The 24,312-nt window shown below is 40.7% G+C and overlaps 2 protein-coding genes across 2 annotated transcripts; both read right to left on the bottom strand.

Annotated features, from left to right (window-relative positions):
• Nucleotides 1–5,882: 5,882 nt before the first annotated feature.
• On the bottom strand, nucleotides 5,883–14,641 carry auh (AU RNA binding protein/enoyl-CoA hydratase). The gene is made up of 10 exons (XM_068706026.1): nucleotides 14,379–14,641; nucleotides 13,935–14,002; nucleotides 13,551–13,638; nucleotides 13,138–13,224; nucleotides 12,509–12,601; nucleotides 11,455–11,511; nucleotides 10,430–10,617; nucleotides 10,138–10,188; nucleotides 9,593–9,640; nucleotides 5,883–8,192 (listed from the first exon to the last, which is right to left on the bottom strand). Exons 1-10 carry the CDS (start codon nucleotides 14,602–14,604, stop codon nucleotides 8,115–8,117), a joined length of 984 nt encoding a protein of 327 aa, XP_068562127.1. The 5' UTR covers nucleotides 14,605–14,641; the 3' UTR covers nucleotides 5,883–8,114.
• Nucleotides 14,642–15,648: 1,007 nt separating this feature from the next.
• On the bottom strand, nucleotides 15,649–23,006 carry nfil3 (nuclear factor, interleukin 3 regulated). Its single transcript, XM_068706024.1, has 2 exons — nucleotides 22,847–23,006; nucleotides 15,649–19,402 (listed from the first exon to the last, which is right to left on the bottom strand). The coding sequence occupies exon 2, from the start codon at nucleotides 19,318–19,320 to the stop codon at nucleotides 17,998–18,000; it is 1,323 nt and encodes a 440-aa protein (XP_068562125.1). The 5' UTR covers nucleotides 19,321–19,402; nucleotides 22,847–23,006; the 3' UTR covers nucleotides 15,649–17,997.
• Nucleotides 23,007–24,312: the final 1,306 nt, after the last annotated feature.

Genomic DNA, 24,312 nt, shown 5'->3' on the forward strand with positions numbered 1-24,312 from the left:
CCTTCCAGCATATTTTACAACATCTGGACAAAGGTGCTGTCCGGGAAATTCATTGATATTCAAAACATATAGAGTTACTCCAAAAAAAAGGACAGAGGCATTGTTCCACTTTCAAGCTTTTGGTTTTACTTCATCAGTAACGGGTAGAGGTGTCAGGAAACATCAGCTAATAAAATGGATTCAAGAAAAATTCATAATAAAATTGTGTTCAGAACATCCTTATGGAACACCATAAGGTTGTTGTCATAAAATACGGACCGGAAAAACTGCCAAGCAAAACCCTCAAAAGATCTCGACAAAAAAGATATTTTTCAAAAGTGATCTTCTTCAAAAATATTTGAAAAGTATTTAAAACAGTTCACCAAACACATACAAACCCCTTTCCAAAATGCAATTGTAAAAAACATACAGAGGTGAAAACCCAAACATTTCTAGAAGAAATAATGTATTTCTATAATTTAGTTTGACATCAAATTAGTAGAGAACCCCTTTATCAGCCATGTATTTACCAAACGCTAAACCACCACTATAGAGAGGTGCAGCAGGATATGAACATGTTTGGTTTTTTAAACTAAATCAATAGAGCATTGGAATAGTTGAGATGCTTCTTGGCTCTTAAAACAAAGGTTGCTGATAAAACTGAATTAGTTGGCTCAGTAAACCAGAACTGCAGTTTTTATTTGCTTTTTTAAACAATTTTGTATTTGAGACCTAGCTTAATGTGAATAATTCCACTCTGACAAAAAAACGAGATCAAAAAGGAGTCCAGATGTGTATGGGGAGGTCATTCGGATGCAATCCAATTGATGTATTTTGAGCAGTCAGACGTTTTTGATGAGTTGTGGAAAACTGCAGGTGGCAGCAGAGTCCACGTGATCTTAAACTGAAGCCCCAGAAAGAATGTTGTACTAACGGAGCTGCCTAGGCCAAAGTGTTAGTCTGCTTACAATTTTTTTTGTGCCTCAATTACGGATATTTTCTCAAATTGATGAAATAAACCCCAAAAACTATATTTCCCAAAAATGAAGGGAAAGCAAAAGTTAACTAACAGATATTACATTCAGGTTTAATTGTCCACATTAAAAAAAAAGTTCACACCAGCAGGCAAGAATAATGTTGTGCATTTAGGACAACTCAATGTTCCATTAACATCCATCTTTTTATCCACTATAACCATTGGCTACAGCAAAACACCAAGGTGAGTGTTTTTAGAGATCCAACATGACAAAGCCACAGAGCTTTTCTGCATCAACCTTCTTCCTGATGTGGTCGGTTAGATACCTAAAGCAGGTTCCGGTGTTGAGGGAACTTCTATCCTAACTGTTATGGCTTCATATGTATGCTTCAGTCTGCTCAGGAATCTTTCCATGACCGTGGACATTACGCAGTAATGTGAATCTTGCTTTTTATCTCCTTTGTGCGATGTGTTGCCTTTTTTTAATAGAGGAATAATTAGATAATTGGAATATTGTCTTAAAAGTAAAGAAGCCATTTGAATCCCATAGGCAATGATAACTCTGCAACAGACTTTCATTCTGAAACCAGACATTAGGAGGAGGTTGTTTAACCACATTACTGCTAACCGTAACAAAGTAAATGTACTGGATGTAAATTCTAGAAGGATCTTTCTTTAACTTGAATGGTACTGCAGTACTCGTATTGAATACCCGTTGTATATCACAAAGTACCCCCAGGTAAACACTGTTAACTTTCATTGTTGTTTGCACTGTTAGCTGTGAGACGCCAGCTCACCTTTGCCATATTGAGAGCCATCAAGAGGCAATCGAAATGCTCTCAATCTTGTATCAGCCACCTTTAAAAACTGAAAAGAGGGAGCTGCATTGAAGATAGCCACATATTATAATGTGACTGGCAGCCTACATTTTTAAAGGTATTCTGAATATGACAATAATGTTCACCAGATGACTTTCCAACAACATTCTACCTTCAATCTACGAGCGATAACAGTGATTTGCTTTTGAATGTCCTTGTTATTTTAGATGTGCAGACTGTGATTATGTTTATATACTAAGGTTTATTAAGAAGCCCACTTTGGAAGCTTAACTCAATGCCCACATGCTGGAACTTTCAGCTGTATCTTACTGTCGTCTTCAGTGGTTAGAGTTCACTCAGCTTATAACTGTCTACTTTTTATTTTGTCACGTCAAGAGACATCACTTTTCAAGAATATTCAAGGATCATTTATTGTCATTATGCAACACAAGGATGCACAATGAAATTCAGCTGTAGCCCATATATAACACATCAAACACATGACAAAGAAAACAAAACCAGTAGTACGTTCCTGTTGTGCATTTTTTTTAATTTGCGTCACAAGGAATGTAAACAGCATCAACAAAAACAATCCTCTGGTCAGACAATATGACCGACATCTTCACATTAAAAACTCAACATGTGGAAAACGTTGTCCCTCAACTCTGACTGTTTGAGCACCAAGCATCATGATGTAAACACAGAGTCCACCTCCTCTGGTCCACCAGAGTCCTGCTCTCTGTCCTGCTGTCCGCCCGCCAAGTGCAGCTTGATCCTGGACCACGATGGATCCAGGTCTCTGTGAATATGTGGGCTCAACAGTCACCGACCTCCCAATGCTTTCATCCATCTTATTTTCCTGCTACCGGGCATCAGACAGCCAGGAGCATGCTGGGTAGTGGAGTAGCCTCAGGTCCTAGCTTCCATCTCGGCTCTCTCTCCTCTCTGGGGCGGTTTGGTGGCATCAGATGGACTTTATGGAGGACTGATAAGTTGATAAAGCCACAGCGTCTGACGTGCCACTCAACACAGTGCTGTTTACTGTGTTTACTTTCATTAACTCAGCTGAAAATGATACAGTATAACCATGCAGACCTTTACACATCAGACTGGTCGGATATAACTTTTTAAATTGCTAAAAAAAAGTGTCAGTCGGGGATGCCCTGGTCCGCCTGAGCTGGTGACCTTTTCCCACCGACTGGCTGCTCCGTATCCTTGTGGAAAACTACTTGATTACTGTGCACAGCCTGCCTGTGCTTGTTGGGAGATAGCTTTAGATAAAAACATAAAAACAGTGTTATAGCTTACAGTCCTAACACTACTATTAACTCTATATATTGGTGACTTTCTGGTTACCCCTCAGGTTAACTCTGTTAGCACTGTTAGCTGCTAGCCGCTGGTTTAGCTGTCGCCATGTTGAGAGCCCTGTGGAGGCTGTAGATATACTCTGAATTCCGTATTGACCAGCTTTAAAAAATACAAATAAAAATAAATCTTACTTCCTGCTAATGGAATCTATCAATACAGATGGTTTGTGTTTTATTCGTTCAGGTTTTGACATTTGTCTTGAGATTTCTGCCTCCACCCCCATAAAATAGGTTTTTTTTCACTGAAGGCATTTTGACATGTAACAGTAGGAAAAGTATCTATCATAAAATTGTTATGTTATCAGTGACACCTGTGATGTCAGTGGAAGCGAAAAGAATGTTTATCGTATTGATTGTATACATATATATATATATATACTCTCTAGAGAGAGAGAGAGAAGAGAGAGAGAGAGAGAGAGAGAGAGAGAGAGAGAGAGAGAGAGAGAGAGAGAGAGAGCTGTTGAAATGAACTTTGATGACATATGAGAGGTAAAACAGAAACAGCCCATCTGCACAGGCAGCGCTGCCCTGCGGTAACATAAACCGTTCCTAAAAACAACAACTGAAAAAAGATGAACTACATGCTGTCAAGGCTGCCGTTACAGTTACAGCCTCGATGTTTCCCATGAGAAGCGGCTGGGGTGCAGGCCTCCAGTATTGGGGAACGGGTCTTTCTTTACGCAACCTTGACTTGTGGTGAGATTCCCCCCGGCTTATTGCTGGGACATCTGCCGGAAGGAGGCCAGCCACAGTGGGGATGTCAGGTTCTGTGCAGCAGCAGTATGAAGCCACAGGGCATGTCTGCACGCAACTACTGGCCAGGGCCTCAACAGTCTGTTCACAGGCCTCGCGCACACACCTTCTACTTCTCTTACATCCTTATGATAACCCTGACCCTACCATCAGCACTGCGTGTCTAACTTCAGCCCGACAGTAGCCTGATTCTACTCTGAACACTAAATCCTAATCACAGGGTGAAGGAAAACATGGCTGCAGCCTCCGCAATGTCCCTGACAGGTAGACCGGTGATTGGGTTTACCACTCAACGATGTGTACGCACTGGACTAGTCCACAGATCTTTATTTCAACCTTGAGATTAAAATAGATAATAATAAAATTATAAACGGAACCTTACGCAGACGTAAAATAATGAATCGATGTCAAGAAGAGAGGAGTAACTGTTATGGTGCAGGCTAAAGCCAGAAGATATTACTCCAACGCACAATACAAACATCACATCAATCATTCACAATAACTCTGGAGAACGTCAAATGAAATAATGGGGAGATGGCAGGTTTTTAACCAAAACCATTTGAGAAAGCCAAATTATTTCCATGTTTTTTTTGGTAAATGGGGTGAACGCACTGAGGCAGAATACGGGCAGCATTGATTCCATAAACAATATAATGCTTAATAAAAGATAAACATTTCAATTTAAATGTGTTGCGATGCTATCACAGGAACAAAATCTGTCCATAGAAATACAAACAATTGGGCCCTTTTTCTGAAAGCAGGTTGAGTTATTTAACCATGAGATGAGAGAAACTCTGGGTTTTCAGCTCCAGAAAGATTATAATTTCTCTTATGCAGATATATATTTTATATTGTTACTGTATTTTCATATATTATCTCTTTATACAGCAGTCCACAGGACAAGTTCTAGTTAACAAATACATTAATAAACACTTAAATCGGCTTATAGTGTTACATATTTATACTGCTTATATGCTACATGGGGTCTTAAAGTAAAGTGTTACCACTTTGTTTGTCCACTGTTGTGGTTTATAACAGATACTGTAGACTATTTATATATTGACGCTGTTGAAAACTGGCCTACATTTTTTTTTCATAAAACCACTTAGGAAGGATGAGGAAAAGATTCAGCACCGACCGCACCGAGGTCAACATAACTGCTGGATAAAATATCCTAAAAGTTGAATCATAATAATAATTATTCAACTTTCTATAGACTGAAGTAGTTTCCTCGGAGCCCGGTAGCAATATGTGCTCTACCAGTCTGTGGCCTGGTGTTTGGGAACCATTGGTTTATGGTGTCAAGCTGTTGTTATCATGAGTTTTAATGTCTGCTGCATGAGTGAAAGCTGAAAGTTTCCACTTCAGACAACTATTTTGCAAGACATTGGTGAGGATGAGACACACACTCGTTCTGTTTACACTGACAAGAATAGGACTGCAGAAAATGTTACATTCCTTGTGAAAGGGGAAGATATTGTACTTGTGTCTTTACTACATCATCTAATGGCTACAATTTTATTGGTGGTTCACCCAGAATTAGCTCATGACATACTGCTACTGACTAAACTAACCAAGAGCTCAGTAACTATGAATGTATGTTTTATGTGCACCAGATAGTATTCAAATACTGCTGACAAAGAATCATTTACTTAAGGGGATGCCTTTTTACACTCTTTATATATATATATATATATATATATATATATATATTAATATATAACAGTGGCTGTTAAAACTAAAATCCAGGAGAGTAAAAATATTACATTAATAAATAAAAAAGTTAACAGTATAGTTTTCCCTACTTCATAGGACAAAGCAAACAAACAGATATCGCCCCTGAAACTTCCCCAGTTGATTACTTCATTAAGATAATTATTTTTGGTATTACAAGTTTTCTGATAATGTATATTTAAATATGCAAATGAGGCACTATTTTGTGCTAATTTTCATACATTTCCAGAACACAAATCTAAACATTGGATAAGGTCATGTTCAGAATTCTTGTTTCATTTTGTTAACATATTAGAGTCAAAGGTTTGTACAGAACTCTGGATATCTCTTTTATCACTCCATAAATCAGAAAATACCATCAGCCATGAAAAGAATACATTTTTTCCATGTTTTTATAAATCAGGCTATGAATATATGAAAAAGCCCTCATTAAAAACGTTCAGAATATAGAAATGAATGAAACTGGAAAGTTGTCTATCACTATGGAACTTCCCCAGTTGATTACTTACATAAAAACAATAATTTTTTATATTGCAAGTTTTTTGAAAATGTATTTTTAAATATGCAAATAAGGCATCTAATGTTAACTATCAAGCTCCTCTTCTGTGGAACCTGCTTTTAGTTTCAGTCCAGGAGGCAGACACACTCATCACATTTAAGAGTAGGCTTAAGACTTTCCTTTTTGATAACGCTTATAGTTGGCTGGCTCAGGTTTATAGTTAGGGCTGGCTCAGGTTTATAGTGAGGGCTGGCTCAGGTTTATAGTTATGGCTGGCTCAGGTTTATAGTTAGGGCTGGCTCAGGTTTATAGTTAGGGCTGGCTCAGGTTCTCCTTGGACCAGCCTCTAGATATGCTGCTGTAGGCCTAGACTGCCGAGAGACTTCCTAGGATACACTGAGCTCCTCTTCTCTATCTCCTTCTGTATGAATTCATGTCCCATTAAATCACATTACTAACTTTGCTTCTTCCCCAGAGTATTTCTTTCTTTCTATGGCTTTCTCTCCTCACAGGTTTTTGTGGACCCTGGTCCTGCCTCCTGCCATGGCCCTACTGACACTATCATTATTAGTACTCGCATTGCTTGCTATTGCCGATAACATTGCTGCTTTTGTTATTGTTATTCTACTATACCCACTGCTGTTATTAGTAGTCGTAGTTTTTCCATTATTATTCTGCTTACTACTCTCATTATATGAATCATTTCTGTCACGTGAACGTGTTGTAACTCTGTTATGTTGTTCATTCTGTACACATGACATCTATCACACTTCTGTCCATCCTGATAGAGGATCCTCCTCTGTTCCTCTCTGAGGTCTCTTCCTCTTTTCTCCTGTTAAAGGGTTTTTGGGAATTGTTCCTGTTCTGATGTGAGGGTTCTGGGACAGAGGATGTCACATGTGTACAGATTGTAAAGCCCTCTGAGGCAAATTTGTGATTTTGGGCTATCCAAAATAAATTGAAAATTGAATTGATTAATTACTATTATGTGAACATAAGTGTCAACCGCAACATCATCAAGCATGAGTACACACTTCACGGGTGTGTTCTTATGGCAGAACATACGTTTGGAGACCAGACATACTCATCGGGAATTTCTCCTGGTGACAAATCACGTAGTGTGTGAACCTGTCACCAGTTAGTCGTGTAGTGGGAAAACCAAGACTGCAAGATTTTAGATAAGAAGACAGCAAGATGTGAGGTGTGAACAATGAAGCGATCGAACCACTTTGAAAGTCACGTAGTGTGAACTTGCCTTGAGGCTGCATTCACACCAAATCAGGCGTTGTGGTAATTAATGCAGGGTTGTGCCGCAGTGTTGACGTGTCACTTTTTAACACCAAGCGTCTACGAATGCCTTTCGTTCCCACATGCCTGCGTTGTACAGCTCTGGATCGCCGGTACACGATTGGCCATCGCAGCAAGATGTTGGGTTGCATTTTTCTGTTTTGAACTTTTGAATGAGTTTTTTTTTTTTTTTTTTTTTAACATCCCCTGCATTCCTTAAACGCACTACCCACATTCAAATGAATGGGAAGACTGGCATTTACAACACAATGACTGATTTGGTGTATGCTAGTCTGAAATTTAAAATTCCATCCTAGACATTGTTCAAGTGAGAACAAACCTAGTCTGTTTTTTTATTTCATGCAGACACCACTGGTGTTATTCAGTGTGAACACAGTGGTACATTGCTACCAAAGTAAAAAGGCAAAGTCATGTTTTAGATTTTAAGTTTGTTAAGTAAGTATTGTAAGCAGTGGCCAATGACAATGCTTGGAGGTGGTTATTATACCCAGCAGGTGATTTACACCTGAACATTCCAGTCACTGGAAAAACACCAGCCGGGAGCAACCCTAATGTCCTGCGGTCAAACAGACGTCCTCTGGGTACTGTATAGGTTTTCACCCAGAAATATGTTGGAAGCAGTGAGTAGCAGGAGAGCTGAAGGCAGAACCCCGTGTTTGGTTTCTGGAGGAAGTGTGGCTTCACTCCCCCTTGAAGTGAGGACGCCTCTTCTCCTTGAAGGCAGACAAACCCTCCAATCGATCTTTTGTTGGAATCACCTGAAAAACAACACAAGTGTCGTTACTAAAAGAGAGATCCTGCACAATTTTGTCCACTCATTTTATTTTGATGAGTATAACCTTAATATAAAAAGAAGGCACTTTAGCAGGGCAGCAGCAGCTTCGGTCCTCTATGTGGGTCTACACAGGATGCGTTCAGGTACAGTATTGAGAGTAGGTCACCCGCATTTAATCTTCTAACGTCTTTGATCACCCCACTCCGTTCAACCGAGCAACTTTATTGTTACTTTGTGAAGAAAAGAAAAAAGATAAAGATACACTCCTCATTTCCACATCCACCCGCTGACACTTCAGTTCCTCTTCTAACTTCCTTCTGATCCCTCTCTCTCACCTCTTGATCTTATCCTCTCTCACCTTCTTCAGTCTATCACTCCTGACCTCCTTCCTTTCTCACCTAACCTCATTGACAACTAGCTGTTTTCTAACACTTGAAAAACAGCTAGAGTGAACCATCTTTTAAAGAAAGTCACTCAACTCTTGTGATGTAAAGAATTACAAACGTGTCACTCTTTATTTCTTTCTAAAATACCTGAATGATTGGTTTTCACTTAACTCTCTGCATATCATCATCAAAACAACCATCTTGACCCCCACCAGTCAAGGCAGGCCACTCAACAGACTACATCCACACTCGTACATTTCCGTTTTGAAACATACATTTTGCTACAGTTACACCCAGCGTCCACACTCCTCCGGAGTTTTAGAGCACCTAAAACAAAAGGGTTTGAAAATGCTACCAGTGGCGTCTAGGTTTGAAAACTCTGGGGTTGTGTCGTGTGTGGACACACGTGTTTGCTAATTGATTGGGTATTCATGCGGTGTGTTCAGCGCTGTTATCAGCCCTAAAAAGCAGATGTTTTCACTGCAGCTGGACACAAATCGGAGGACTTTCCTTTTCTTAGCAATGCTTATTTTGATTTGCACAACTATTGTGAAGTCCACACAAAAACTATAAAGGAACAAAAGCATAAATGTCCTCCAGTGCGACAGAGACTTCAGCCACCAGCTGAGCTACAAGTGAGAACAGACAACAAAACCGAGAGAAAGACGTGTTTTGACCAAATTTATTGACTCATAATCTAGTAAAACTTTTATTATTTAAGTAATACTATAATACTCTGTTGTATTTTCTGTTACCAAGCAACCAATCTACTTCCTGTTTACACCGGCAACCGCATGCCAAGTGTACATAAAATAGTTATGTGATATTCGTTTTCAGGTGTGTTAGTATGGACGGAAATGATTTCATAAACGATGCTGAAACGTCTGTGTGAATGTAGATCGTTTCCATTTCAATGAAAACAATAAAAACATTTTAAATATCCCTTCTTTTTCCATTCTTGTGACTCGTCAGAGGAAATGATTTTCTAATCACTCACCTGGGCATAACACGCTTCTTCTATTGCCAGACCTGTAGCTAAATCCACCTGAAAGAAAATGTGGCATGTTTTAGTGAATGATCACACTGTTCTCAGAGTTATAGATGAAACTACAAAAAAAGAAAAGAAAAAAAAAGAAGAGCAAAAGGTGTGATAAACTGGAAACATCATTTAACCATCCAATTCTTTATTAATGTTTTAATCCTGACTCTCAGTAAATGAGGTGAGTATTTCATTTTCAAAGTTCTTAGGCTTCATTTTCACAACAGAGCTTCAATTTGCAAAACTGTTCAGTCAAGCGTCCTCCCTCTTACCTTTAATCCCAAAGGAATATACTTAAATATGAAGAGCAAAGCCATTGCTCACATGCTCAATTCACTAAATACAGCCACATTTTAGTAGTGTTCAATTATACTAGCTATACAGATCACAAAATGAATTCAATGTGTGTTTGCAACCAGGTCTCATTTTACACTGTTGTGAAAATGAGCCAAAGCGACCCTACACTACCATAAAAGCAGTCCTGCACTGACTATAACACTCACCTCTATCCCCTGGTTGATCGCCAGTTTTGCCATCCTTATTGCAATTGGACCCTGTGGAGCCAAAAATCAAAAAGAGCATCAGCCTTTTCAAAAGGTTACAAGGATTCAAGTTGCTCTTGTGAATTGTTTTGATTAAGTACAATATTATATTGCAATTATTTAATGCCTAAAATGCATGAAAGCTGTTAATCTAGTCATGACATTCATCACCACATCCCCGTTTTGTTTTTCCCTCAGTGTACAAATTAATTTCCTTGACAAAGAGGTCTCGTCAGTGAAATGATCTTGCTACCTGAGGGTTGATCTCGCGAGCGAGCTCCAGAGCCCGCAGGTAAGCAGCATCTCCGCTCTTATTCTGCTCCACCGAATGATTGGCAAGACCAAGGCGACACGCCTCTGTTCCATCCACCACCCGGGCAGCAAAGATGAGCTCCTTAGCAAGAGAGACACTAATCACCCTGGGGAGACGCTGTGTACCACCTGCACAGAAGTGAAGAGAAACCAGGATAGAACATGGCTTTAACCACAGACACTGTTTCTCAATGTGAAGCTTCCTTGACAGGGGCCACTGAGCAACAGTAAGGACAGCTTCAAACAATATTTCCTATCCTGAAATACTGCTGAGCTCCATGGTTTCCAGCAACTTTAGGTCTTCTCTGGACATGTCCTTCTCCTCAGTTCTTTCATTGAATTCATGATTGTACTGATTGGTCAGAATTTCAACCAGTTTTTGCACACAGAGATCCTGTTCACCATAGCAGAGGAAATCTCTGCCTAAAGCACCACTGTTCCCAGAACCCCTCCCAGCACTGTAGTGGACGGGCCATTCACAGAGTGGTTGATGACCTCCCAAGGTTCCAATCAACAGGTCGATACTTGCCTTTATGTTCAGGATGTGAACTTTTGACAAATACAGTCATTTAGTGAGGTCTTCAGGTGTCACTGTTTTATCAGCAGTCATTTTCTTCTGTGTTAGAACATCTGGTAAAATATAAACGTCATTGCTCCACTGTCTGCAAAAGGAAGATGGTTCTTTTGCCTGTAATATCCTGCATTAGATGTTCTGAGCAGATTGTAGCTCGACTACCAGGATGGCATACCTTTTTTTTTTTATGTGATTTCTGATATTATTGTTTGCAGGCCAAAGCCTTTTCCATGTAAGTAGTTGCAATTCTGTACTGACTTTCTTTTTAAAGAGTATCACAATACCTGGGTAAATTAAATTACCTCTTTCCTACTGCAGTCCCTTGAAGTGCAGATGTGTGTAGACAACATAAACATTCATACTAGAAGACAAGAAAAAGAATCCAGCCTTACCTGCTCCAGGAATAATCGCAAGTTTGGTCTCAACTAGTCCCAATTTTGCAGTATTGGCTGGGGAAATCAAAGGAGCAGTATTAGCACTTACACATAAATACTACTACTACCACCACCACCACCACCACCACGATTATAGATGTATTATAAGATTAAAAAAACAAAATAAACATTACTGCACTGTAACCACTCAGCTAAGACACTTCATGCCCATTTTCTGCATCAATAATGCCATTTCTAGGCATAGAGAGGCTTTTATGACTTTCACAACACAGAAACATATCGATCTTTAGCCAATTACACACTAAACTATCATCTGTAGTGCATGTGGAAATACAAGTTGTGACGCTGGCAAATTTAGCAACAAATGGTAAATGGACTTGAAGTCATATAGGGCCTTTCTAGTCTTCTGACCACTCACAGCGCTTCACACTACATGGCAACATTCATGGTTCTACAGACACATACACTGATGGCAGAGGATGCCATGCAAGGTGCCAGCTCACCCATCGGGATCCAAACTAATGCACAGGCAGGCACAGCTATTTGTGGTTCAGTATCTTGCCCAAGGACACTTCCACATGCGGACTGCAGGACCCTGGGATCGAACTGCCACTCTTCTGATTAAAGCGCTACCCGCTCTGCTTCTGAGCCACAGCAGCAAATGACTTTTGGTGCAACAGTTTGAGGTTGTATTCAGTTGCAAGAAGCTGTATACAATATTTCATTGTATTTTAAAAACAATGAAACCCAGGGGCTCTGTTCTGATTGTTGTGGAGTTGTGCTGATCTCTCTTGCTGGACCTCATCAGGCTTTACTGATCTGACAAGTCTTCTACAGCATGCTCAGCTGTGATGAAGACTCATGATATCAGATGTGTATTAGCTTAAGTGCTAAACAACCCACATATGGCATTATTATGAATTAGCCTCATCATTTCACTGTTAGCATTAGCTTCTGCTGATTATATTGCCCTGCCAGACAATCAAACAATTGTGCACATAGACCAGAGGCATTTATCTGTGACCTCCAAACACAGTCCACTGAGTCTTACAGGTAATTCTGATGTCACAAGCAAGGGCCATTTCCAAGCCTCCTCCTAAGGCAGCTCCATCGATAGCAGCAATTGTTGGTACCGGTAGGTTACCTGTAAAACAAAAGACAACAAAGTTCCCATCAAGAATGTACTCATTAAAGCAACAACATCAGACTACAACTCCTCAATTGCAAATCCAACTTCATCTGACATCAGACAGAACTCGTTATACAGTTTCATCTTCAGTCTGACATTGCCTTCACTCCACTGGTCGATTTTAGCTAACCAATCACCAGAGACCCACGTCTATGTAAACGCCATTTTAAGTTGGCAGGTGATGTGGTACTGGAGTGGAGCGAAGCAAGTTAAAAGAGAAAGTTACAAAAACATAACGAGCCTACAATGTCTGGGTGTATCTACAAGACCTGTGGTGTGTGTGTGTGTGTATGCACACACACACACACACACACACACACACACACACACACACACACACACACACACACACACACACACACACACACACACACACACACACACACACACACACACACACACACGTCTATTTTGCAGAACACATTAAAGTTAACGAATATTCAATGAATTCATTAACAGTCTGAATTTCATCGTGTTTTTTAGCTCTTTACCCAGCTCTGTGATGAGCGCTCTGGCTTTGGACACAAACGGTCCCACTTCACTCTGATGCATCTTGGCCCTCTCCTTCAGGTCGGCCCCTGCACAATGAGACAAAGCACCATGAAGCCAGAGGCCTGTGACTTCATGGAACAAGAAGCAGAGGAGTGCAGCGTGGTCCATCGTTCAGAGCTCCACCATCAAGGTTTCTGAATATAAAGCTGAATACAGAATTCTCTCTGCTGGATCTATACCTGCTCAGCATTTCAGAGTAAAGATCTCAATATGAAACATTACACACAATATTATACACAGAATTATGCATGGAGTTTGGACTGGCAAAATGTCTACAACTAAGGACCCATCAGGGAAAATAAAAGACATTAAAAACAAATTCCACAGTCAACGAAATGAGCAGAGAGAGTACCTGCACAGAAGATCCCTGGAACCAAACTGCATATAATGACACTGCGCACTTTGTTATTCTTCTTGATATCCTCCACAGCTTCAGACATCTGAAAGACATTTTTCAAATTAAAAAAAAACACAAAAACACAATTTCTCAAAATGTTTTATGATTTAAATGTAAAATTAATTTTGTAATAACAGAAATTACAAAATAATAATAAACTGAATATTTCAAGCAAAATCTTACAAGATCAGAAAAAAGAAAATCTAAATGGGAGAGCATGAGGGGCGTTAAGAGCTACAGTAACATCAGCCCAGAGAGGAACAATGCCAGCTTTAACAGTGATACCAATTATTGTTATAGATATGTTCAAATAAATACACGGTAAACAGCAATACATACCATTTTGACCAGATTTTTGCTTATGGAATTTTTTGCTTTTGGTCGATTTATCCCAACAACAACAATACCTGAAAGACAGAGTCACATCATGCTGATTAACTATGACGTAGATCATCTCATAACATGAGACAATACAATACATCTTTATTGTCCACAAGAGTGGAAATGTATTTTGTGATGCTGTCATACCTGGAAAACAAGCATCTTCTACCAAGATCACTTCAGGTAAACTGTCCTAACTTGGGGGGGACTTACTATCACGTAAAAAAGGTGACGTCAACGCGTACACTCTGAGGATAAGTAGGATTCCCTACTAGCGTCGGGATGGCGGACTGAGTCCCTACACCGTTTCATAAGAAATGTAGTGCTATAGGGACTTCCGTTTTCACGACACCAACTGTTTCTCCACCTACAGCATTTGCACGGACTCTGGGCGGGACTTACCGGCGTCTTCTCCGTCCAGGTGTCTGACGTGCAGGTCCTCCTTTGGGTCCGAGCTGTAGTGTCGCGCTCCGTGACCGTTAAGGCGAGAGGAAGGCGAGACTTTACCGAAACAGACATACTGTCTGGAGCAGGAGTGGGCCGCTGCCAGGCTGCGCGCTTTCTCTCGACCCGTTGCCTGCACGCGGGCGGCTTGAAACAGGGCTCTGCGTCCTACCTGGACCGCCATGATGAGGACTTTCGAGGAGCAGTAGTGTCACTTGACTTTCAACTTTCAACCCAGTCACGTGTTGGCATCACGTGACTTATGTAAAGCGCGTACGTGAGACACGACACAAATATCACAGTATTATTATTATCGCCACAGCATTCATGTATGTTGTAACCAGTGGCGGTGGAAGTAGTCAGATCTTTTACTTCAGTAAAATATTCTGGTACTGTAGGATTTAAAGTCCTGCATTCAAAACCTTACCTAAGTGTGAGTACAAAAGTATTAGCATCAAGATATACTTTAAAGTACCACAAGTCAAAGTGCAGAACGACCCATTTCAGAACAATATTCACTACTGGATCATATTTATTGATGCGTTCATGTGTTTATCTTTAGTGTTGCAGCTGGTAAAGGTGGAGCTAATATAAAGTACTGTATATACTGTTGGGTAACCTAATATATAATAATACATCCTAATTTATTAGTTGAATATTTCATTTTATATTAATAATATGAATCTGCAAGCTAACTACTAAGACATTTTCAGATAGATGGAATAGAGTAAAAAGTACAATATTTCCCTCTGAGATGGAGTGAAGTACAAAGTTGCATAAAAGGAAAATACTCAAGTACCTCAAAATTAAACTGAAGTACAGTACCTGGGTACATTTATTTAGTTCCTTCCTGCCACTGTTTGTAACGGATTTGTTGCAAAATATATGAATGGCTTGAAAAAGATCAATGTTTCATAAATAAAAGTATGGATTGAAACTTGGGTGTGTGCTCTCTATTCCTCAGGTCTCATGATGGAGAAATAACTGAGCAGAACTTTAGACTTCAAGCTTGGGCTTAAGTCAGACTAACTTGAGAGCCACAGTTGTCAGCAGTGAGATCAGATTTGAGACCTGAGTGCCTGATGACACGACTTCAGAGGTGACGGCAAAAAGCCAAAATGTCACATATATTAAACTGTCAAATATCAATATCATCAGCCTCAGAAACCCACCATGTGTTCTTAGATTTGGATCATGTGAAGAAAAAAATACACAGAAAGAAACATACTTGATTCAGTGACAAGACATTTATTGTAAACAAAAACTCACCATTACAAGAAATATTGAGAAAAGTGTTGAGAGACAGATAGCTGGAGTTATCACCATCCTCACTGAGATATTCCAAACCATGACAACTAATGCACACACCGTTCTTCTGAAAGGAACAAGGGAATGCACCTGGTATCAACTAAGGTTGTCTGAAGTCAGCCATTTTACATGGACTACAGACGGTGGAGGTATGATGTAATCAAATCAAACAAATGTAAATGTTCTAACATTTGAGGATTAAATGTGTATAAAGTCAGCTCCATCAGATGGTAATCACAACTGTCCAGCCACCGTGACGCACATTCTTAGTTTAACCAGTGGCCGGGAAGCTTGAAATAATCAACACAAATCAAATAAAAAAGAGAAGCAATGGCTATTTGGCAAATAGTGAACCAGTGCAGCAGAGTGTATACAAATGTGACGCTAAGCTCAGGTTAAATTTAACATGTGTAGCTCTCTGTGTTTTGAAACTACAGCGGAGACAGTGAAGCGTGTGGCGTCTGTGAGACAAGAATACAATAAGAGAGAACACAAATGCAGTATTTTAGGTCCTGATTCTTAGACATTTTCATAAAAATAAGTGTAATTTGATATTAAATATAGGGCAGCTAAGCTGTCCTTAAAGAAATACTCAGGGAAACAATTTATTCATTTCATATTGCAAACTTATGTGTGAAATTCCGTAGTTTAACATGCTAAACATGTAGCTGACCTGCTGTACACGGACTATTTAACATCTAGATGACATTAGCAGTTAATTTGAATAACAACTGGAAGTGTAAAGATCTATTTCCCCGTCGTTAGTATCAACTGTTCTTTCCAGGAAATGTTTTACAAATAATTCAGAAGTTACAAACCCATGAAATAAAGATCCTTTTAAGTGCCACCACACCAACATACAAACGGATAAATGAACCAAACTACATTAGTTAAAAAAAGGATTTCTGCACGACTGCCTCCAGAAGAGACACATGAAGATGAACAGCTGTTAACAACTGGAGCCTTTTGTTGCAGAGAAATAAAAACTTCACACATTCACAGACTGGTCAAAAGTTTGGAAATGCTTGCCACACATACTTGATTGGGTACAGTCAGAAGGCTGAGAGCACTATTCTATATTTGTCAATGTTCTTTAGTTTGAAGAAAAGTTGTTTTTACAAATAGATCTGATTTTGTAAGAAGGGAAAAAAAGCCATGTGTTGGACACAGAGACAAAGTGCTGGACAAAGGGTCGGCTCTCCGGATGACGGATCCCTCTGAGCAAGTTACATGAGAACAGAAGAACTCTTCAGTCATTAGGAAAAGAAGCTGTGCATTTGAATGGGAACAGGTTCCTGTTTCAGTGTCAAGTGCACAATGATGCCTACAAACTGCTGGAATTAACAGGAGAGTTGCTAAAAAAAAAGCTTGTAACCATTTTGAAGTTTGAGAACATGGTTCAAATGGTTACAATGTCGTCCCCACTGTGTGGACATCTACTACTTTGAAGTTTGAATCATTTCATTCTTCTTTTTGGGCTCAAAGTATTTCAAATGTGTCTGAATTATACTGTTTTTATATCTGTTAAAATAACCATTATTAAAGGAGAGAAAAAACATCAATATAACAGGTGACTCCAAACTTTTGAACAGTAGTGTATATATATATATAAATATATAAATACACAAACACACATGATTATAACTATATTTGATCATAACTGTTTTCTTATCTGCTGTTTTAATTTGCTGATAAAGCATTGGAACCTGTTAGACATGGAAGCTGAATGAATTCAGTATAATCTATACTTCAGCACTAACATGATGAGTAGAAGAGAGTCATGTGACACTCACCACTCTGCTGCTGTCACTCAGAGAAATCTAAAGTCACTTTAGCCTTGAAGTGTTTTCCTATCCTTGATCAAGTTATGTAATCAGTAATGAAACACATTCAAGCTTCCTGAAGGTAATACATTGTAAAACATTTAAATAAAAGTGTTAAGTTTCCTCTTAAAAGGACATAATCCTGGTAGGCTTTCAATCTAAAAAAGTCAAAGAGGTGTGAAGTGGTCAAAAGAATGCCAGTGAAAACATCATCTGTGTTAGAGGAGAAACTGAGGAGCAGAGTGGTGTGGATGACACGTCAACTATCACAGTACAGGTCATTTGATTATTAACCAGCCTATATTAGTGAACAGCCTTTGTTCGTGCTCCAACAGCTAGTATTTGAAAACCTTTTATTTGCAGTAATCGAAACATTGTTTAACCCCAATATCAACCACACAGTGCAACAACAAATACAGTGGAAATGCAAAAAAATACAAAAAAGGTTACGCAGAGGACCATCGTTTAGATAGTGACTCATGGCGGTCAGCGGGGTTTTCGGTTGACTCGATCACAGACCCTTGCTGTGCTGTGATCGGTCTTTTGAGGGAGGCCATCTTTACAAACATTTCAGCAGGGCCCTGTGTTAGAAAGCAGTGAGTGGTTGTATCTGAGACGGGGCTCATGGTCAGCCTACTAGTCTCTGTGCTGCTCTTATGCCACTGCTCAGACTGATGGGTCCAGTCTTGCATGTTGGTGACCTGTAATGACAAAGGGCACGGGGAAGAGTCCTGAGTGGTCTGGCAGCATCCTCCCTCTGAACCTCTGACGGTGGAGGAGGACTTCCCAGAGGTCTCGTATTCAGGGTCCATGGCCTCCACTTTGATTTGGACGGTTCTGGCTTTGATCCGCAGTTTATGGGGCAAAGCTGAAGAGCTGGCTTCTGGCACTTTGTGTGTGGAGACGATGACGCTGCTTGGATCGGCTACAGCCGGCGTCAACCCTTTGGGGACCTGCTGCTCGTCCTCGCCATCCGATGATTTGCTTACGGCGCCGTCGTCCGAGCTCCTGGGCGAGTTACTAGACGACCTGGTGAGCTGCAGGAATGAAGCAGGCTGGGAGTAGACCCCAGACAAAGGGCTGGCTATGTAGTTTCTATAGAGTTCGTAGGGACTTCTTGTCTCTTGTGCATAGTTGCCGCTCTCCGCTAGTTCCTGCTTGACATCTGCAGTCCTGCAGATACTGAAGTCGCCCTGAGCTGCAGTACAAGTCTCGGGCATGTGAGGCGAATGCTTGATGACTGATATGCAGCTGCTGCGCAAGTGATGAGGCTCCAAAACCCTGCTGGAAGAACTTTGGCCAGCATTGGCGGGAGCAAACTCCTGGTAGAGGTTGAGATTGGCGGAGCTGGATAAATTCTGGACTTCTTGGGCGTACGCTGCCAAGCTCACAAGGCCAAACTTCAGCTTCAGTGACAGCAGCTCAGCCTTGAGGGAGGCGTTTTCCTCTCCGAGGGCCATCAGCTTGTTCTCAAGAACCATGTCATTTATGCGGCGTTTCTCCCTGGAGCGCTTGGCCGCCTCGTTGTTTTTGCGACGCCTCTCCCAGTAAAGGTTGTCTTTCTTCTCCTCTGGGATAAACTCTCTTTTCCTGCGACAGGAAGTTTTAGCCTTGAACGGAATTTCAGAGATTTGGTGGCCCATCATGTCTCTGCTAGCCCCTTGTAAAGCCAGGACCAGGGCATCCTCTCCACTGTAGGGCTCAGCGGAGTCCACCTCTTGCTTGATTGATTGCATGTTATCACTGTTGGCTTCTGTCAATATGTTCATAGGTCTTTAACTGTACACCATCATGCTTGAATGCAGCAATAGTAACTGCCACATCGGATTAATCCACTTGAGTTGAGAAAATCTGTGGAATAATAGACAATGAGAGAGGTTTAGATATCAGCGTCAAGGTAAAACAAAGTTTCAAGTTCAAGATAAGGAATGTATTTCCATGAAGGAAGGTACAACGTGTCCCTTATATGCATTCATCAGCGGCGCTGCTAAATGATTCGCCAAACGCAATTAAATCTCTTCCAGCCGCATCGAACACCACAAGACATTGCTGCCGCTTATTAGTCCTTTGAAAGAGCAATTGGCAGCAATGAAGTCTCCGCTGCCGGCCGCGGTACCGACCTTTTACAACGACGGTCAACTGAGACATAGAGATGTAGGGATGGGTATCGTTAGGATTTTATCGATACTGGTCTGGTACTAGTATCGATGCTGCTTATCTGTTCAGTTCGTCATCGATACTCTTATCGGTTATTGATTACCCTGTTCTTCTGATCAAACTCCATATGGCATCACTAACTTTACCTGCAGTGGAGAGAAAACATATATTTTTCTAGCAGCTATAGACTGAGATCTGTTTCTCTTACTGACTGACTACACTTGTCCTTTAACACTCTTTCTCTTTTTATGTGTCTGTGTGTGTGTGTGAGAGAGTGTAAGCGTATTAATATGAAATAAAGTTTAACAAGTCAATTTCCACAACCACAATGCCGTCATTGTTTTAAAACGTATCACAACCAAAGCTTGGATCCTGGTACTTCAACCAAATTTGAGTCCCATCCAGAGTGTTTTATTTTTTGAAAGCTTGTTTCATCTTTCTATTTCTTCTGCCCTCTCCTCTCTCCTCTCCTGCCCTCCTCTCCTCCCCTCCTCTCCTCTCCTGCACACTTTCCTCTGCCCTCTCCTTTCCTGCTTTCCTTCCCACTTTGCTCCTCTTCTTCTTCTCCTCATTTGTCCCTCCCTGAGGTCTCCTTTCCTTCTCAATCCCTATGTTTGAGTCATGTCCCTTCTCTGTCTATCAAGGTAAAAAAACAAGCATAATATGATTATATTAATTTTTTCAGTGACAGAAACTAACTTAAATTTTTTAACAAGCTAAGACTCGCACACACACACACGCACAGATTTGCACAATGCATGTGCTAAGGAAGTGGACGAGATGATCGATGGCTGACTGTTTTGTTTTCACAGATGATGAGGTGGAGAACTGAAGCAAGATCGTGAACGAGTGAACACGCTGTATTGATTTATCTTCATTTATATTTAAGTCATGATGAAATGGTGTCATGTTTAACAAAGCATCTTCACCAAAATCGTACCGTTCAAAAAGCCACGACTGTCTTACCCTGTCACTGTGAGTCACTGTGAGTCTGTGTTTGTAAAGCAGTGAGTATACGATTTACTCCAATTCATAAAGACTTTTCTCCATTTTTGGATTCTCTGTTCACTGCGGAGCACGACAGAAAAACTACGTTATCTTAAAGAATCCAAGGTAACACAATATTTAATATGTTCTACTCTGTTATTTTATTGTATATATTGTGCATTTTTCATACTTAATATTTTTACTTTGTCACTTTGTTTGCTGAAGTACATCTTTGCTGCTATAACAAACAAATTTCCCCCTGGGGATGAATAACGTATCCATCTATCTAACTGATACACAAATGGTGATTTGGTGGGTGAAGTATTCCTTTAAATGCATCACTTTAAAGATGACATCTGCATAACGTTTTAAAATAATTTCTACCCTCAAGTTTAACATAATTGTTTTAAGTGGAATGCTACTTCCAGAGTAGGAGAAGGAACAAAGGACTGCAGACAGCTGAAACCGTAACACGTGGCTCGGCAGACGCTCTAACACAGAAACACACAGCCTGTAACCTGAGGACACAGTCCTCCTAACACACTCCCACAGAACTAAACGGGAACGATGACTGCTGCAGAAAGATGTTGGTTTAGAGAGAGAAAGTTCATCGTAGAAGGAAAGGTCGGGGGTGTGGTAAAATGTCCCAAATACATGTCTCCCCTGACACTGTGTCCTCATTTTGTCCTTGGTGTGGGTCCCCATGAAGAGTTGATAAAGGCAGAAACATGATTACTACATGCCACATAGACTGATGTTTAGCCTGCTACGTTTCCTATGGAATGCACTGAATGATATTATGAGATTTAATATGATCCCAAATAAGCCCAATGTCATATCTTTGGTAGTCTCCAAAGTGTTAAAGCTCAATTTTACCATTTCAAATAAAAAACAGCCATAGGTCCACTCTCTGGTTTGATTTCTTGGGTCTATTTTCTGAGATCACAGGGACAGATTTACAGATGTCCAGATTTTGCATAACACGGCTGTTAAAGCATGGATCGTTTCTAACGAGGCAACGTATGACAGTGAGACTAAATTTGGATCACACGTGATTAAAAATGGGTGGTAAAATTACCGCAACGTGAGAGCCCGATTGGGGGGGGGGGGGGGGGGGCAGCGAAGGAGGTCACCGTCGGTTCAGTAGAGACGGGGCTGAACGCGCACTGAGGGATCGGGCGCGAGCGGACCGGAACACGTCCTATTGTCCGAGACTCCTTCATTGTGTCCGGGACAACACAGTCAACTCTGCGGCCCCGGAATACGACTGCCAGCAACTTCTATGGCTGCAGACATTATCAGTGTTTGGCAACAAGAATAAGAGCCAGTGTGTGCGCTCTGTGTGAGGAGTGTGTGTGTGTGTGTGTGTGTGTGTGTGTGTGTGTGTGTGTGTTTGTGTAGGTTCAACCATCTCGTAATAAACACTGAGTACGTGTCAGACATGTACCGCTATGTGTAACAGGCTGTGCTGAGACAATGTGGGCATTCACTCTGTTGGCATCACTGCCTCGTCGCTCACGCATGACACTGGCGGTTATCTACGCCCTAAAAAGTAAGCCATCATGATGTGAGGTCGGATAAACAGCAGCACACAACACGCTGTTTGTTAACGCTACTTGGGTCAATAACTTATGGACTCACCACAGCGGCAAGCAGCCACACGGCTCTGATAACGTTACGTTACCTCCAGCCACCTATACATTGTGGGTATATGACAGTGTCGCAATCCGTAAACTCCTGGACTCCAAAGGGCCTAAAGAGAGCGTTACGTGCACGAGAATACGATCCGAAAACATGTCTCATTTACTAGCCATTATCCTGCTTTTATCAGCTAACGCGTATGCACTTATCGTTACGTTACAATAACAGCCAAGAGAGAGATAATACACATTCACCTCAAACTTGAGCTTTGTTTCTACCTTTGCTGTGAAACTCAAACGTGGCTATTCTAAATGTGAAGTGGGTTTTAGTGACGTTACGCAATAAAACACAGAGGTTAACGTTAGCCACAAGACACTGAGTTAGAAGCTAACGTTAGCTCTGCGCCGCTGAGATTCTGGGACGTTCTTCAGAACGCAACAACACCCTCTCTATAAGAAGTAAGAATGAGGTTAGCTTCATTTTAACCTCAAATACAAACTGTAACGTTACCTGTCTGTCACCTGGCAGGGGGGTTTGGTCTGGTGTTCCTCCGCGTACCTCGCACAGAGAAGAAGGGAAGTTTCCCATCAGCTAATAAGGAAATAACTGTGGATGAAATCCTACAAGTTGCGAAGTACCTGGCTCTCCTCCCTCGGCTTCTTCCTCTCAAGGTGGCTACAGCGCCTGGATCTGTGTTAGTATGTCAGCGGTTAAGTGTATTGGCAGCTTGAAATTGAAGGACAGCTGCTGCAGCCAATCGGAACGCGGCATTGTCCAATTTTAGCCAATGACTCTTGGCCTCAACAGAGAGCTCAAATCGCTTATAAACTACATGCCGTCATCCACAAACCGCGTGGGGCTTTTAGGTGCGTCGATTTTACGAAATCATACAGAGGCATTTAATGTGTCACTGCTACTGCTACTACACAAGCAAGCACCTTTCTAAACAATGTTTAACGTATATACAAATTGGTAGTATCTGCACTACAGTCACTTAAATGAGGGCTTGTACTATACAGTCAGATATGTGGTCAGACACATTATATTGATTGATTTTATATCTAATATATCAAATGTTGTTTGATCACTGCGTTAAAATAAGAGATGCCGCTTTACCAGACACATTTTAAAATTGAGTGTGTGATTTAATGAATAAACTTATGCAACTAGCTGCACTACTGCGATCGTAATAATGAGTATTATTCAAGTATAATTAAAATATAGAAGAATTACAAACACGTTGAAACATGTTTACATTATTTAATGAATTTGGATAAAGTGAGACATTACGAAAAAAATATAAAACAGGCAAGTGGGAAATCTGAATTTCTCAACAGAACAAGAATGATAATTACAAAGACAAAAGCATTTAAATGGTCTGAAGAATTTCACTTCGATCCATTGCAATATACTCTGCAATATACTATGCATCATCCTTCTGAAATATATATTTTTTGTGCATGTGTGCAGCCCAGCTGGAGTCTGCTAATACAAGTGGCTGGGGGGGCTTTCCAGCCAATTCTGTGTTGTGTTGCATCACTTCATTTGCTCATTCTGCAAAACACCTCTAGGGTTCACTGTTGGATAGCTGGTATACATTTAGGTGCTGCTTGTATCTGGAGTTCAGAGTTAAGATGGCTGCTGTATAACAGAGTCTCTGCCCAAATGTGTTCTCATGCCCTGCTTGAATGTGAGCTCTGCCACCGCAGCTTATCACTGTTCCACATTACACTCCCACACAGGGTGAGGCAACACAGCAGACCAAGTCATCATTACATGAGCCCGTATCAGAGGATTAATGGTGGAGTATATCCTCATCATTTTCTCCTAAACTTTTCAAAGCAACACAAAACAACAACATACAAAGAACGACAACGGTATAAGAAGCTACTGTGTGACACATACTGTAGGCCTGTTTGTCCCAACACGTCAACACTCAACATTCATAAGAAACCATGTATTTATGGCTGCACCAT

Source organism: Cebidichthys violaceus, unplaced genomic scaffold (genome assembly GCF_023349555.1).
Source record: "Cebidichthys violaceus isolate CVI_PGR_0920_01 unplaced genomic scaffold, fCebVio1.0.p SCAF_12, whole genome shotgun sequence".
In the NCBI taxonomy this organism is placed as follows: Eukaryota; Metazoa; Chordata; class Actinopteri; order Perciformes; family Stichaeidae; genus Cebidichthys; species Cebidichthys violaceus.

What these genes read in the sequence shown, in the direction of transcription:
- auh (XM_068706026.1), bottom strand. Translation starts at nt 14,604, where the DNA reads ATGGCGGTCCAGGTAGGACGCAGAGCCCTGTTTCAAGCCGCCCGCGTG. An exon ending in TTGTGACATCAGAATTACCT is followed by an intron (nt 11,512 to 12,508) that starts GTAAGACTCAGT and finishes TGATTTCCCCAG; the next exon opens with CCAATACTGCAAAATTGGGA. An exon ending in AAGAAGCGTGTTATGCCCAG is followed by an intron (nt 8,193 to 9,592) that starts GTGAGTGATTAG and finishes GTTGTTTTTCAG; the next exon opens with GTGATTCCAACAAAAGATCG.
- nfil3 (XM_068706024.1), bottom strand. Translation starts at nt 19,320, where the DNA reads ATGAACATATTGACAGAAGCCAACAGTGATAACATGCAATCAATCAAG.